Below are 16,042 nucleotides of genomic sequence, written 5' to 3' on the forward strand. Positions count from 1 at the left end.
TTCAGTGTTCGAGATGACTGTTGGTCCATCCCACGGAGACTCGCGGTTGAGTTGTGCCCAAGTTTTCGCCATCTTGACTAGATCGTGCTTTGCGTGGTGGCAAATAAAAGTCTTTAACACAAAGTGTGCGTTAAAATTCAATTAGGACGACCACAACGCGCTGCGCCTTTATTGCATTAAATTGTATACGTTCACCACTTATTCCGACGACGTGAAAGCTGAGCTATGCCATCACAGAGGCAGCACCTTATGAATGCACGGTGAATATGAATAGATCAAGACAGCTAGACAGAAAGGCCTTTAATTTTTCACCACAGCGGCGGCCTAATGAAGGTTCGCTTCCCTTTGCACGTTTCATTTCGACACGCAATGGGGGCACGAGCCAAATGAAGCAGCCTGCCGTATTGAAGAATTTAGGCGCTTGCTCTTATATAAAATGTTGCAAACGCAAAATATTCTTGCCACTTAAGCACGCCTTAATCTGCATGTCTGCCAAACGAATTTGTTGTCGGTTACCTGTTTTATCAACCACGAAATAATCAACGCACTTTATTGAGTTGGTGCTTGACAAGATGCTGGATATTCAAGTGGTTTGTTTGAAATAGATCTCGGTTAGGAATTCTCTCAATAACTGGAGCTGCCTCATCGGTGCTTCCACGTCTTCACAAGCCCTCAGCACAAATGTATGAAATATCGACACATGAATATTCACGCTGCAAATTACCATTACTGAATCTTGTTACACTTTGTGGCCGCTTTGTGTCGGCGTGCTTGATTCGCTGGCCACTATTGACCAGCGAAGTTATGCAGCACGGCAAGCGGTACCCTGAAATGAATTTGGCGTCGATTTCGATGTGAATCCTCCCCCCCCCCCCTAGCTTTCTCATTTTTTTTTTTCTGATCGTTTCCTCTTTCCATTTGACTCGCCCATTTCGGCACGACGATTTCTCCTCCTCCTCGCCGGCTCCAAATTATTCGGTAAGTTAACCAGAAAAAAGGACTCAGATACAGGCAAATAACGTGCGCGATATATTTTGCGGAACGCAATATTTAGCGTTGTTTTTGTAACGTCAACTTAACAAGTTCCGTATCATTTAATTAAACGAATGATGGGCCTTACCCTATGATCCATCAGTTCATGTTTAGGTTGTTCTTAATGCTGCTTTCCCTTTTTGCCTTTAATGATGATAATAATCGCCAATGGTCACTACTGGGAACCACTGGTTCCTGCGATGGTATCGCTTCAGGTGGTTGACGATCCGTGTGACGGTGGTAAAAAAAAAAAAAAGAAAACGAAGTGCATGGAATGCACTAGGCGCATTTCTGCACACCCCGTGGTTCAATTTTCGAGCATGGCGATTCGTTTCCATTTGCTGTTGCTTTTTCATTATACATAATGCGAGAACACGGGGAGTTTTGTCCGGAGCTTCTCGATTCCTCACTCACCAACCTCACCGGGTTACCTGGATTCTTTAAAGTAATTACTTTCTCTTTGCAGGATGCGTAGCCACTGTTGCAGTTCGGCAAGGCACATTTCCGCCCCATTCTGAAGAAGCACTCGTGGAAATCCTGGAAACCACTAAGGAGAGACAGAAAGCGTGCAGATCTTCCTCGCCCTAACTGGGAACTTTCCCTCCGAAGGCCACCTGCGCACGCGTGCGCACAACATGCCAGCGAGGAACCAGAGCATGCGGCAGACGTCGTCTGCTCAGGGACCTCGTTTCAAGCACTGTACGGCCTGTAATTAGGGCAGAATTCATTATTAACGGTAGCGAAAATGTGTGTCACGTCTAGTAATTGATGTGACAGACGAAAATCTTGGAAAATTTACAGAATACGAGATAGTATCTCGATTTTTATGCGTCGCGCCCATATAAGACTATGTAAACGATGTCAACACGCAAGACTCATCTGCCGTGCTGCGGCGAAACCTGCATTTCCTCCGTTACGATCTCGGACCGCCTGCTCGCGCGCTGCCGCGGCCCAGCAGATTCTCCTCCTCAAATACTTCTTTTTCAGTGGTTACACCTGTGTATTGGTTAAGGGGGTCCACACCGTAATATGGATCGTCTCATTACTGCATTACGGAAAGCCTGCTTCCCCTTTGCTACGGGCCCACCCGGCGTTCTGCTAGTATATCTCAGTGGTCGTTCAACATTTTGTGCTGACGCACAACGACGCTACTGACGACACGAAAAATTCCGTCCAACGTATACCCCTAACAGATTCGCTGTGAAAATTACGTCACCAATGAACCGTGTAGTGATTGGCCGAGGAAAAAAGATAGGGGAGCGTAACGAGGACGTCGTCGTCGCTGTTTCGTTGTGGTCAAAAGTTGCGTATTGTCGTTGGCATCCCGCCCTTTTCTCCGACAAGGAAAAAGAGTAGTTATTACGCCGTTTTCGGTGGCGTGCTGCGATTGTTGATCTCCCCGTCGGGGGCGTCGCGTCATCGCGTCATGCTCCTAAAACCAAAGCGGGCAAACATCGCGCCGTTATCGTATAGCAGATCGGTATCGAGAATGTCACACCTTCCTTCTCGTCTCGTTCGTCGTTGCACTCCGTGCAAATAAAAAGTCGACGAGGTGCTGGACGTCGTGTTGCCGTTGTCGTCCTGGCGTAGACGCCGTCGTAGTTGCGATGTGTGTCGTCGTCGTCGTCACGATGCACGAAAGAAAGGGAGAGGGATTTGGCACCGTCATTTTCGGGAGCTCGTCGTGCCTCGAGAAAGCATGCATTAGTGAGCCAATGCCTCGACCGCCAATCTTGTGACGTCATTCCGCACTTGTCGCTGTCGAGTCTGTCGCTTCCCGCATGGTGTGTGTCGCCCTGGGGCGACACACGATGCGGAAAGGTTGGGAACCTTTCCGCGTCGTGTTTTGTGTTCGTGTGAACACGTCAGACCGTGGACTATGCTTAAACACCTACTGCGTCATTCTTATCATTTCATAAAACCACGATTATCTACAGCAAACACCGTTAATTCTTGCTTTCGTCTTTAAACGTGGCAGTGCGTAGTTCTGCTTGTTTCATTCGTGGTTTCTCCTGTTCGGTGCCCTCTTCTGAAAATGCGATGTCATAAAACACGACGCATCGATGAAAGTTTGAGCGCCTATCAGCCACAACAAGAATGCGAGCGCGAGCCTAAAAGCTGCTCACTAAGCATTTGTTTCGATTTTGCACTTTTAATATTTCTTTTGGAGGCTTTACAACATTCAGAGGTCTTTGCGTCAGTTAAATTGCTATATTATATTTATACAAGGCATAAACGGGACACACACTGAGGCGTCTGGTTGACATACCGAATGGTTCTGCCTTGTTCAGCAGTGCGTTGAAGATGTGCCGTCGCTGTGACAGAACGTATACGTACACTGTCAATTTTTATGAAAGGGAACACGCGAGCTCGTGGCCTGCGCGCTCCGGCGACTGCTCGCAGCGCCTTCAAGCGGGAGCGAGAGCAACCACAGCCTCTTTTCGCGTCATCTATTGGCGAGCAAAACAACCAGTCATGTGTGATAAGGAACAGGCTGCAAGATTGCAACCCCCTCCCACTTCAAGGCGATTAAGCAAGAGGCTGGGCCGGCGGCGTGTCGTCTGCTGCTTGTGAATTGTGCTTGGCACGCGAGCGCAGTCGAAACGGGGAAGCTCTGCTTTTTGGCTTTCACGCGTTACCGCTTCGGCTGATTTAAAGCGCTTTAAGCGACAGCGGCGCAGTGACATCAACTTTGGTAGGTAGTTTGCCGTTATGTTGGTGGTTTTCCGGTGACTTTTGGAAAGCGCGCTGGCGGGCCGGCCTTTACACGGACTCTCGGCGGACAACCCTTGGGCTGTCATCAAGGCGGACTGGGAGAAGTTAAGACGGGAGACATGGGCGTCCGGAGGGGGTTGCAAGGGGGGGCAGCTGCCCCCCCCCCCCCTTGGAATTTTGGATAATAATTTTCTATGCAGTAGCAGTGAGCTACACAGCTTGATTAGCACACTCCAGTGCCGCATATCCGCGTGAAATATCATTCAGGATTACCAGCCAACTTTACACGTTACATGCTGCTATGGACGAATCTTGCCGGTCATGTCACGGCAATGAAACAAAAGCTACCTATGCTGTATGCCCCCCTTCCCCTCCCCCACCCTCTGCTGATGCACCCCCCTGGAAAAAGTTCTGCGGACGCCCTTGACGGGAGACGTCCCTAACGGCCGCTCTATATGAATCCCTACAAACTAGAGTGGCAGTTGTCATGGCTGCAAATGGTGAAGCCGCTAAGTATTGAGAAGTGTCGCAATGTGGTACTTTTTTCTGTTGAATCTAAACGAAAACGACAATTGACGTATTTTTTCAGTTTCAATAAACACATTTAAAATATTTCTTTTCACGTTTCATACTCATCTCATTGATGTTACTAATAAATATCGATGAAAATCCTCACAACCACCAAGAAACTGTTTCTCCTTCTGTTTGCTACTCAGCACCATCTCGCGCTATCATCACTACCCCAACGGCTGTCGCTGTGCATGACTTTAAAGCATCCAGCGCGGTCATACAAGTGCTTTTTCTATTGGCAGGCGTTGCATTTTCTCGGCTAAGTGGGATTCCACCCAGAAGAATGTTTTCAACAGCATTCGATGAGAGATTTCTAAACGGGAAACTACCCGTCGCTTAAAGCGTTCTAAATCAGCCGAAGCGGTGACGCGTATAAGCCAAGCAGCAGAGTTTCTCCGTTCCGAGTGCGCTCGCGTGCCAAGCACAATTTGCAAGCAGCAGACGACGCGCCGCTGGCCCGGTCTCTTGCTTAATCGCATTGAAGGGGGAGGTGCTTGCAATCTGGCAGCCGGTTGCATATCACACATGACTGGTTGTTTTGCTTGCCAATAGATGACGCGAAAAGAGGCTATTGTTGCTCTCGCTCCCGCTTGAAGGCGCTGCAAGCAGTCGACGGAGCGCGCAGGCCACGAGCTCGCGTGTTCCCTTTCATAAAAATTGACAGTGTACATTGTAAGGATTGTGACAATGCGTTCCTGTTTATCTTGTTACTCTGCCTGTATCAAAGGAATAATGTTAAGCCAGGCATTTCAACAGCTTCAACACACAGGCAGCCACTGCCGGCAAAGGCAGCTTAGTCAAAGCCTTTTTTTTTTTCTTCTTTCTTTTGTGTGATAGCCTGTACGCTTTCGTTGTGTCGGTGGCTCCCCATCTTATTTATTTACCGGGAGGAACCGTGCCACTGGAATCCACGTCTCCACGAAGGCGTGACCTGCGTAAGAGAACCGTACAAGTCTTCGTTATAAAGCGCGTCGCTCAATCCAATTTGACCCGACACACCTTTATCTAACACAGATACATCTTTATGCATCTGTTACAGAGGATAAAAGTTGGTTGACTGATAGGCATCTGAAAATTACACCATTTCCCGCTAAAGGGGACCATGAGGCGATGCGAAGCCGGAGCACTTGCACGATCGCGTTCCGTTGGCGTTCGTTGGGCATGCTACCGACCTCGCGTCGTGGAACGCGAAGAGGGACGCTACGCGCGTCGTATCTTCCATCTAGCCTGGCCGTTAATTCTCAGAGGGCGAGCGGGGAACGCGGTCGACAGGCGGGCGAGAGGGGGCCAGCGTGGGAGAGGAGAGAGAAGCGGAGGGGACGCGCATGCGCTCGAGCTCATCGCGGCGTTGTGCAGGAGAGAATTTCGGCATGTCTAGCCCGCGTTTCAGAGGAAGAATGGAAAGGGGGAGGGGAGAGGGTAAGTGGAGAGGGAAAGTGGAGAGGAGTAGGGGAGAGGGTGAGTGGAGAGTGGAAAGGGGTAGATAACAGGGGGAATGATGAGGGGGAGTGGAGAGGAGGTGTGTGGAGAGGGTATGCGCATGCGCAGTAAGGGTGGTCACGCCGCACACCACCACCGGATTGAGCTCGACCTTAAGATACTTCGCATCTAATATATGCGCATCTAATATATCCCTCAAGAGGAAGGTATATAACAGCTGCATCTTACCGGTACTTACCTACGGAGCAGAAACCTGGAGACTTACAAAGAGGGTTCAACTTAAATTGAGGACGACGCAGCGAGCGATGGAAAGGAAAATGATAGGTGTAACCTTAAGAGACAGGAAGAGAGCAGAGTGGGTCAGGGAACAAACGGGGGTTAATGACATCATAGTTGAAATCAAGAAGAAGAAATGGATATGGGCCGGGCACGTAGCACGTCGGCAGGATAACCGGTGGTCATTAAGGGTAACTGACTGGATTCCAAGAGATGGCAAACGCGTGAGGGGGAGACAGAAAATTAGGTGGGTAGATGAGATTAAGAAGTTTGCAGGTATTACGTGGCAGAAGAAAGCACAGGACCGGGTTGATTGGCGGAACATGGGAGAGGCCTTTGCCCTGCAGTGGGCGTAGACAGGCTGATGATGATATGCGCAACTCTCACGAACTGTCTCATTATGGTCGTTGCAGAATGTGCTGGTCGTCGTCTCCTCCAAGAAGCAGTGCTTGCGATCCTTCACTTCCAAAAAGGTAAACTTCTATATGCGAAATTCTTGACATCATGAAAGTAGTGACGTCGAGCGCTGTGCTTGATTAAGCGACTACCAAGCGACTACCTCTAATGTTGATACGGCGAAAAGAAAAATGGAAGCAATGGCGGACGGACTGGTATATTATCATAAGGGTTCTTTTCACTTGATTCTGTTGCTTGGTTGTCGTCGACACTATTTATAAAGCGCACATCGGCCGCGCATCTCACTCGTGCAGGATCATCGCTTGCTGATAAATACTCACAAAAAAAAAAACATGTACAAAAAAACTTGTTCTTCTTTTGTTTTTGCCATTGGCTGTGTCCCGTTGTCGCCTTATGCGCAACCATTGTTCTGACTTCTCGATATCAGGAAAGGCGCTTCAGGAGAGAGATCTAAAATGAATGGGTGATCATCACCACCGTGAGGTACAGTTGGCGTATCAGAGGGTATATGGCTGCTAAGAGAGACGAAACAGTGGATGAACTTCAGTCGCCTAAACATCCTTATGCTGCTGCTAAACTTGGTGGCACTATACTCTGTATAAGTTTCTAGGAGAGAGTTAAACGCATACGAGAAGGCAAGCGTGCTCGCGTTCTCGCTGCCAAAGCTACCGACCCGGAGAATATTTAAAGCTAAAAACTGCGTCAGTAGAAAGCTGGACGTTCGTGACATTTCCGGTGTTTTTAGTGACTTAAACGCTTGATGAGAAACGCACACATACTACGCTCACTCCCTCCCTATAAAGCCAATATGGAAGCGTGATAACTTTGCAGACATTTTTAGCGTTGTCTACGGCTCCCTCCGCTCAGTGTACGCTATTTCGAGAAGACAACGGGTGCGATAGCCACCAACAGCTCCGTGCTCCAAATTAGGAACGAAGACGATCAAACAATTAAATGTCTCGCCATAAAACATATTTGGATATGCTATGCACAGAGTTGTTGGAAAGGCGACCGCTAGAGAGTGTGAAGGGATTAAAAACTGGCGGGAACTTAGCACTTTAGGCTGAATGAGCAGGACGCAGAATTACGGGCGGCGCCAACTTTTTGAAGGTGAAATGCGATGGCTTCATGCACGGAGTGGCCCCAGTTTCGGTAGCTCAGCGGTGACGGGCTTGTGCTGCGTAGCACCAAGTCACGCACTGGATCATCGCCTCGGCGGGCACTTTTTTTAAGGGGGCGGAATGCACAAATGTTCGTGTACTTGGATATACAATCTAATACCCGTCGTGGTGGTCTACTGGTTATGGGGCTCGACTGATGACCCGAAGGTCACGGGATCGAATTCCGGCCGTGGTGACCGCATTTTCCATGGAGGCGAAAATGCTCGAGACCCGTGTACTTAGATTTAGGTGCATGTTGAATAACACCAGATGGTAAAAATTTACGGAGCCCTCCGCTACGACGTCCCTCATATAATCATATCATGGTTTTGGGACGTAAAACCCCAACAATTATCATTATGAATTGTGCACGTTATGGTTGTGCACGTTGGTTCAAATATATCCGTAGTCCCCACCACGCTTCGTGACCGTGCCGCGGTGTTGGCATATTAAGCCGCCAAATTTCCGATGCACAATTTTTTTTGTCCTTATGAAGAGAGTGACTAGCAAAGGTGGTAGCATGCCCAATACACTCTTCTAGTTTATTTCCTTCATCTCTAATAGTAATTATGTGGTGTTACGATCGAAAACCACTATATGATTATCAGCCACGCCGTGAGGGGGGGGGGGGGGCACTCCGGACTAATTTCGGCCATCTATAGGGTTTGTGGGAGCGGCCCGCTTCGCGCTGCGTTGCGACCCTCCGGATTTTCAACAAAGTTTTCCATCCGTCCATCCATCTAGGGTTTTTAGCGTGCACCTAAATATGGGTACTCGGGCGTTGCTGCATTTCACCCCCACCGAAATGCGGCCGCCATGGTCAGAAACCAAACCAGTGACCTTGAGCAAGGGGCGCGATACCTTACCTGCTAAGCTATCACGGCGGGCATTTCCCTTACACCATAGATGTTGCCTTAAATTAAGCGTTACTTACGAGAGTTTGCAGAATTTCTACGTATACCATTATATTTCTGATGTGTTCGCTAATCAGCAGAAACGCTACGTTGTATCTCATCGCCTATCCTACTGATTAAAATTAAAGACAGACATTCTTGCATGCCAAGAGCGCATACTCTATATTTACCACGTACGTCGGCATGTCAGAGCGTCCTAATACACCCGCTAGTGCCAGCACGTACGGCTGGCTCGACAGGCTCTTGTTCTCTTATTCATATAACATTACTTTCATCCGGCTAATATAATCTAATACACTGATAGACCTACCAGTCAAGGGCGTAGCCAGGGGGGGGGGGGGGGGGGGGTTCCACCTCCCCCCCCACCAAAAATTTTCAGTTTTGCTTGCGTATATATGCACGCACACATACAAACGCATTGTTTGAACCCCCCCCCCCCGAAAAAAATTTCTCGCTACGCCCCTGCTACCAGCAACCGGATACAGGGTCTCTGTGATATTGTTTTACAGGCAGGCTTGTGCTCCGACTCACTTGCGTTTCGGCCTCAGGCCGAGGTTGTTGGCCTCGTCGAAAGTATCGGGCAGTGGCTTTCCCAGAGTTTCCGGTAGGAAGCAGGCCGCAGTGGCTCCACACAGTCCGGCACCGCTGAGCACGATGGTGGGCGCAATGGTGTGCACGTGGATTCCCTGCGAGAACGTGTTTCTGAAGCAACACAGATTGGTAGGCGACAAAAGTGGACGTTCCCGGCACAAACCTAAAGTGTGAGCTGGACAGTTTGCCGGCACAAAGCACTCAGCCATGCGTGCAACAGCGTAGTGGCTCGCGGCCCACACTGTTGACACAAAATAAACTCTACAGGGTTTGTCCATAAGGCAATGTTAATGATTACACTGTGAATCGACTATTCGCCGCAGCGCGCTAGAACCGGCGCGGATTGGTAGAGGGGATAGCTTACGCACGCGCGGTCGCTCACTAGTCTGCGACCACCCAGAGAGTAAGGACATGCTTTTCAGTGAAACGCGCTTTCATTTCCCATACAAGCCGTAATTCAGCGCACATTGGAACAAAGCGGAAATGAGTACCATTAACTTTTTTTTTGAAAACCTCGTCAAGTACGCAATAGAAACATTTGCTACAATAAAGAAGGCCTTTGGAGATAATTGTGTGCCATAACCTCAAGTCTGTCATGACTATACACCATTTCGGGACAGTTGACAAAGTCAACGAGGCTATCACCAAGGCTCAAAAGGACATTCCGGAGGAGTTCTATGGCGATGCCTTCGTTGCCTGGAAATATCTCTGGAAGCGATGTATCGACGCAGGAGAAGCCTGAAAATTATTTTTAATCGACTCATTTTCGGATATACCGGTACATAATGCCTGTTCCAGGTGTAACAGATAACGAGGGAAGAGAAAGCACAATGTAAGTTTTTCGCTATGCCTAAATGAAATGTAAAATAAACATTACACCATCTCCCGCTAAAGGGGACCATGAGGCGATGCGAAGCCGGAGCACTTGCACGATCGCGTTCCGTTGGCGTTCGTTGGGCATGCTACCGACCTCGCGTCGTGGAAGGCGAAGAGGGACGCTACGCGCGTCGTATCTTCCATCTAGCCTGGCCGTTAATTCTCACAGGGCGAGCGGGGAACGCGGTCGACAGGCGGGCGAGAGGGGGGCAGCTAGGAGAGGAGAGAGAAGGGAAGGCGACGCGCATGCGCTCGAGCTCATCGCGGCGTTGCGCAGGAGAGAATTTCGGTATGTCTAGCCCGCGTTTCAGAGGAAGAGTGGAAAGGGGGAGGGGAGAGGGGAAGTGGTGAGGGGTATGGGAGAGGGGAAGGGGAGAGGAGAAGTGGAGAGGGGAAGGGGGAGAAGGGGAGAGGAGAAGGGAGAGGGTGAGTGGAGAGGGAAAGGGGAGAGGGGTAGAGGACAGGGGGAATGGTGAGGGGGAGTGGAGAGGAGAGGAGGTGTGTGGAGAGGGTATGCGCATGCGCAGTAAGGGTGGTCACGCCGCACACCACCACCACCACCACCACCACCGGATTGAGCTCCGCCTTAAGATACTTCGCATCTAAAAGGATAAGGCAAATGAAGAACAAACGAATGGATAGCTTGCCACGGGCTGGACCGGTATGACATCCTCTGCATTAGACCTGCTTTATCAATTCTGCTACGGGGCACCCACGCTCTCGTGGGTGTAGTCAACACATGGGACAAGTCTTTTTCAACCATCGTAAAAAAAAAACCCGCAGAAACCGAGACAAAGCACACAGGAACATCAGCGCCGAAACGACGGATTCGTACCAACTGGCCCAGCTTAAAACCACACTTCTGCTTTTTCATCCAGTTAATTGTACCTTTTTATAAAGTTCTATTATATGAATCAAAAATAACTAAATGCCCCTATACTTTCTTCGGCTAGATGGCCTGTCACTTATTACGTCGAGACTAAAAAACTGAGACTCTAACTAAGAAAAAACGCACTAAGACCTGTAATGTTCCCGCTGTTCCATATCTTACATTCAATGGCAAAATATCAGCAGTTGTCAATAGCAACATCGTCTTACCGAAAGGTCTGTAGGGTGCTAACCGACATTCGCCCATTTTTACTGGCTCTGAACCGCTTTATCATTCCGTTGACATCCCGTGACTTGCTTTTCAGATACTTCCTATGATATTCTTCCATACTTGCGTATTCGATCTACAAGCTGCAATGTTTTGTTTTTACTTCCCCCAGTTGCCTTCAATCAGTTGGGATAGCCTTAGTTTTCTTTCTGTATAACTCTTTAATTCACCTCGAACGAGAATATGATGTACAGGTTCGTCCACTCTGAGGCTGAACACAGCTCAGCGTGGCCGCGCTCCGCAGAGCGCCAGTGCATCCGGCACGGTCACGCATCGAAGCGAAACGGCGCAGGCGCACAGAGTCCTTCAGGTCGTCTGCTACCGTGCTGGAGCGCGCCGCTCTTGCTTTGTTGTGAAATGCAACAATAGCGGCGCGTCCCTGTGCGTTTGCGCCGTGTCGGTTCAATGTGCCGCCGCGACGGATGTACTGGCGCTCCGCGGAGCGCTGTGCCGTTTTCACCCGAAGAATGGTGGCCCTGTACATTCGGGACAAGCGAAAAGGAAGTTTCAGGACAGCATTCGTCTGCAGCGAAAATTACCAGCGAAATTAATGGCCGTCAGACTTACAACCATCTCTGGCCCCACCAGAACATTTTTTTTAACATCTTAAGGTATACTAGAAACACTCTTCTAATGTCATTATCCAAGGATTCCTGCAAGAAAGCAGCACCTCGGCGAAAGAATAGTTTGCAAGTGCATTTAACTTCCTACTGGCATAGTCGAATACCACATGAGTGTTTTTGTTCTGCCTTATTTCCTTGTCAGCGGAGCTGCCAACTTTTCCGAAACTCTGCGATTCTCATCAGCGAAGGGACAGGAGAGCTGCACTGCAAGCCGCCCTGCGCCATGCCGCGTGCGTAATCAGGCAAGTTGAACAACTTGAAGCCATTATTTACGCCCCCCTGGCGGAAAGATGTTGAAATAATAAAAAAAAGAAGAAGTACTCTTATGACGATTTCGCACAATTTGCCAATACAAACACGAACTACAATGTCTTGAATTCATAAGGTAATTAATGTAAACTGGTTTATTCAGTCAATACATATTACTGTACTTTTTTGTAAATAATGTTCGCGTGGACGGATACTTAATATGTCGTTGGGTGATTCGAGTAATTTTTGTAGGATTCCTAATTAAAAACCCTGTTTCGGGCAAAAAACAGCAACAAAAAAGCCGGCAGATCCCACGCATTGTGGGAATCGATGTAATGCGAAGCAGCCAGCAAAGAGCTGCATACATCGTCTTGTATGTCGTCTAGAAAAATGCGTGCCATGGTTTTCATGTTAACTCCTATTATTTATGTTCGTCACACAGTAACGTCGCGCAATATCAACTGCAGGGTAGATCAAGCTAGCGAAACCGCGAAACGGCCACCAGCGCACCGTGAGCCTGGCACGTAAGTCATGCTGTACGTGACACGTGTGTCATGACTTTCATGTTAACTCGTGTTATTTATGTTCGTCACACAGTCACGTCGCAAGATACCAATTTCGGTGTATATCAAGCGAGCGAAACGGCCGCCAGCGCACCGTGAGCCTGGCACGTAAGTCATGCTGTACGTGACATGTGTGTCATGACTTTCATGTTAACTCGTGTTATTTATGTTCGTCACACAGTCACGTCGCAAGATACCAATTTCGGTGTATATCAAGCGAGCGAAACGGCCGCCAGCGCACCGTGAGCCTGGCACGTAAGTCATGCTGTACGTGACATGTGTGTCATGACTTTCATGTTAAATCATGTTATTTATGTTCGTCACACAGTCACGTCGCAAGATACTAATTTCGGTGTATATCAAGCGAGCGAAACGGCCGCCAGCGCACCGTGAGCCTGGCACGTAAGTCATGCTGTACGTGACATGTGTGTCATGACTTTCATGTTAACTCGTGTTATTTATGTTCGTAACACAGTCACGTCGCAAGATACCAATTTCGGTGTATATCAAGCGAGCGAAACGGCCGCCAGCGCACCGTGAGCCTGGCACGTAAGTCATGCTGTACGTGACATGTGTGTCATGACTTTCATGTTAACTCGTGTTATTTATGTTCGTCACACAGTCCCGTCGCAAGATACCAATTTCGGTGTATATCAAGCGAGCGAAACGGCCGCCAGCGCCCCATGAGCGTGGCACGTAAGTCATGCTGTACATGACGTGCGTGTCATGATTTTCGTGTTAACTCGTGTTATTTATGTTCGTCACACAGTCACGTCGCGCAATACTAATTTCGGGGTAGATCAAGCTAGCGAAACGGCCGCCAGCGCCCCATGAGCGCGGCACGTAAGTCATGCTGTACATGACATGCTTGTCACGATTTTCGTGTTAACTCGTGTTATTTATGTTCGTCACACAGTCACGTCGCGCAATACCAATTTCGGGGTAGATCAAGCTAGCGAAACGGCCGCCAGCGCCCCATGAGCGCGGCACGTAAGTCATGCTGTACATGACATGCTTGTCATGATTTTCATGTTAACTCGTGTTATTTATGTTCGTTACACAGTCACGTCGCAAGATACCAATTTCGGGGTAGATCAAGCTAGCGAAATGGCCGCCAGCGCCCCATGAGCGCGGCACGTAAGTCATGCTGTACATGACGTGCTTGTCATGATTTTCGTGTTAACTCGTGTTATTTATGTTCGTTACACAGTCACGTCGCGCAATACCAATTTCGGGGTAGATCAAGCTAGCGAAACGGCCGCCAGCGCCCCATGAGCGCGGCACGTAAGTCATGCTGTACATGACATGCGTGTCATGATTTTCGTGTTAACTCGTGTTATTTATGTTCGTCACACAGTCACGTCGCGCAATACCAATTTCGGTGTATATCAAGCGAGCGAAACGGCCGCCAGCGCCCCATGAGCGCGGCACGTAAGTCATGCTGTACATGACATGCTTGTCATGATTTTCATGTTAACTCGTGTTATTTATGTTCGTTACACAGTCACGTTGCGCAATACCAATTTCGGGGTAGATCAAGCTAGCGAAACGGCCGCCAGCGCCCCATGAGCGCGGCACGTAAGTCATGCTGTACATGACATGCGTGTCATGATTTTCGTGTTAACTCGTGTTATTTATGTTCGTCACACAGTCACGTCGCGCAATACCAATTTTGGTGTATATACAGCTAGCGAAACGGCCGCCAGCGCATCATGAGCGTGGCACGTAAGTCATGCTGTACATGTCATGCGTGTCATGATTTTCATGTTATAACTTGTCATTTATGTTCGTCATACAGTCATGTTACGCTATACCAACTTTGGTGTACATTCGATTATCCAAGCGACCAGGAGAGCACAAAGTCGTAGGCGGCTAGATAGATAGATAGATAGATAGATAGATAGATAGATAGATAGATAGATAGATAGATAGATAGATAGATAGATAGATAGATAGATAGATAGATAGATAGATAGATAGATAGATAGATAGATAGATAGATAGATAGATAGATACGCTCAAAGTCGCAGAAGTTCGCTAAGAAATGCTTCGCATTTAAAAACGTCGTGCGAATTGCGCGAATGAAAGAATTACGATTAACTCGGGCTTTATTCAGGCAATTTCTTGCATTACGCAACAAATGTACTTTAGACGAACACGGAAGGAGAAACAACGTGCCCGTATGTTCGCCGAAAATTTATCGTTCTCTTGAAAGACGCGTAACACTGAAGATCACAAATGGTGTTGAAATAGGCTAGTCCACACGTATCCACCGGATCCTCCCGAGTTGGTGGAAAAGCTCACCAGGTCTCTCATGAAGGGCGCCACCATTCCTCCAATGCGTCCCATGGTGAAGCAGGCAGCGAACCCGAAGCTTCTCGTCGCCGTTGGGAAGAGCTCCATGGTGAAGACCCACTTGATCGCGCCCGAAATGACCAGGAGAAAGCGGGAGGTCATGTTTAGACCAAGGCGGAGCCACAGGTTTTCTGCAAGGGGGTAAGAGAACCGCTCGTCAGACGCTATACGAGTGATCCCAAACAGAGGTCCAGAAAGAATTATCATGTAGTCCTACACTTCCCATAGTCTAGCATTTGGAGTTTAACGGGCGGCTTTACTGCAACACTGAACCTTAGCTCTTTGTAGCCCATCATTGCGCTGAGGAAGACCTGATACGATTAACTTCTCCGTATAACTGCGCAAATTATTAAGGCGCATTCTCAGCGGTGGCAGACAGGTCGACCGGCAGACCGCTAATGGCTCACCCGAGAAGGGCCACCGCGATCGGCGTCATATGCAGGAATTCTCAATAAGTACGAATAATTAGCGTTGCGTGGTAGGCATTTTTACTCGATTTTACGAATTAAAAAGGGCATGCAGTAATTGCCGTTGAGGCACGCATTAATTGTTTGTCATCGACATGGTTGATGCAGCGCTGATAGACGAAGACACAGAGCAAAGGACGAGCGCTGTCTCGCAATTGAAAGTTTATTCCGAAAGATACAGGCTGGAAGACAAAGCCGAGCAAAGCAGGCATGCGCAAAAGTGAGAAAATCACACATGTCACTTAACTATGCAAGAATGGCAGACTGGGCTGGTTGGTTTAACACATTTGAAGTTTTAAGGCGCGAATAAGACACGGACGAAGAATAGGAACACACACACGGAGCGCTCCGTGTGTGTGTTCCTATTCTTCGTCCGTGTCTTATATTCGCGCCTTAAACTTCAAAAATGTCACAAGCAGATACGCAAACTCCTTGTGTGTAAACGATATCGACGTATGGCTAACGCACGCGTCTCCCATTATTTGAATGTGAAAGATTTCGATTACTTCACGAATTAATTTACAACTGTGTCTATCTCCGCATCTACTAACACAGGAGAGCAGCCACCCGTATTGCAATGTGGCGCAAGGTGCAATGCATTAGGCTTTTTCAAAGACTGACTGTGTTCCTTTAGGCGA

At 48.5% G+C, this 16,042-nt stretch overlaps 1 protein-coding gene across 2 annotated transcripts in view; it reads right to left on the reverse strand.

Moving 5' to 3' along the window:
- Positions 1-4,988: 4,988 nt before the first annotated feature.
- Positions 4,989-16,042, reverse strand: part of LOC119392597 (solute carrier family 22 member 6-A) — a 50,388-nt gene continuing 39,334 nt past the window's right edge. For both annotated transcript variants that reach the window (XM_037659697.1, XM_037659698.2), the window contains exons 9-11: positions 14,887-15,068; positions 9,056-9,210; positions 4,989-5,248 (exon numbers count right to left, since the gene is read on the reverse strand). In XM_037659697.1, the coding sequence (XP_037515625.1) occupies positions 5,194-5,248; positions 9,056-9,210; positions 14,887-15,068 (392 nt within the window). In that variant the 3' untranslated portion in view covers positions 4,989-5,193. The remainder of the gene's footprint in view (positions 5,249-9,055; positions 9,211-14,886; positions 15,069-16,042) is intronic.

The sequence above is a fragment of the Rhipicephalus sanguineus genome, chromosome 1 (genome assembly GCF_013339695.2).
Source record: "Rhipicephalus sanguineus isolate Rsan-2018 chromosome 1, BIME_Rsan_1.4, whole genome shotgun sequence".
Lineage (NCBI taxonomy): Eukaryota > Metazoa > Arthropoda > Arachnida > Ixodida > Ixodidae > Rhipicephalus > Rhipicephalus sanguineus.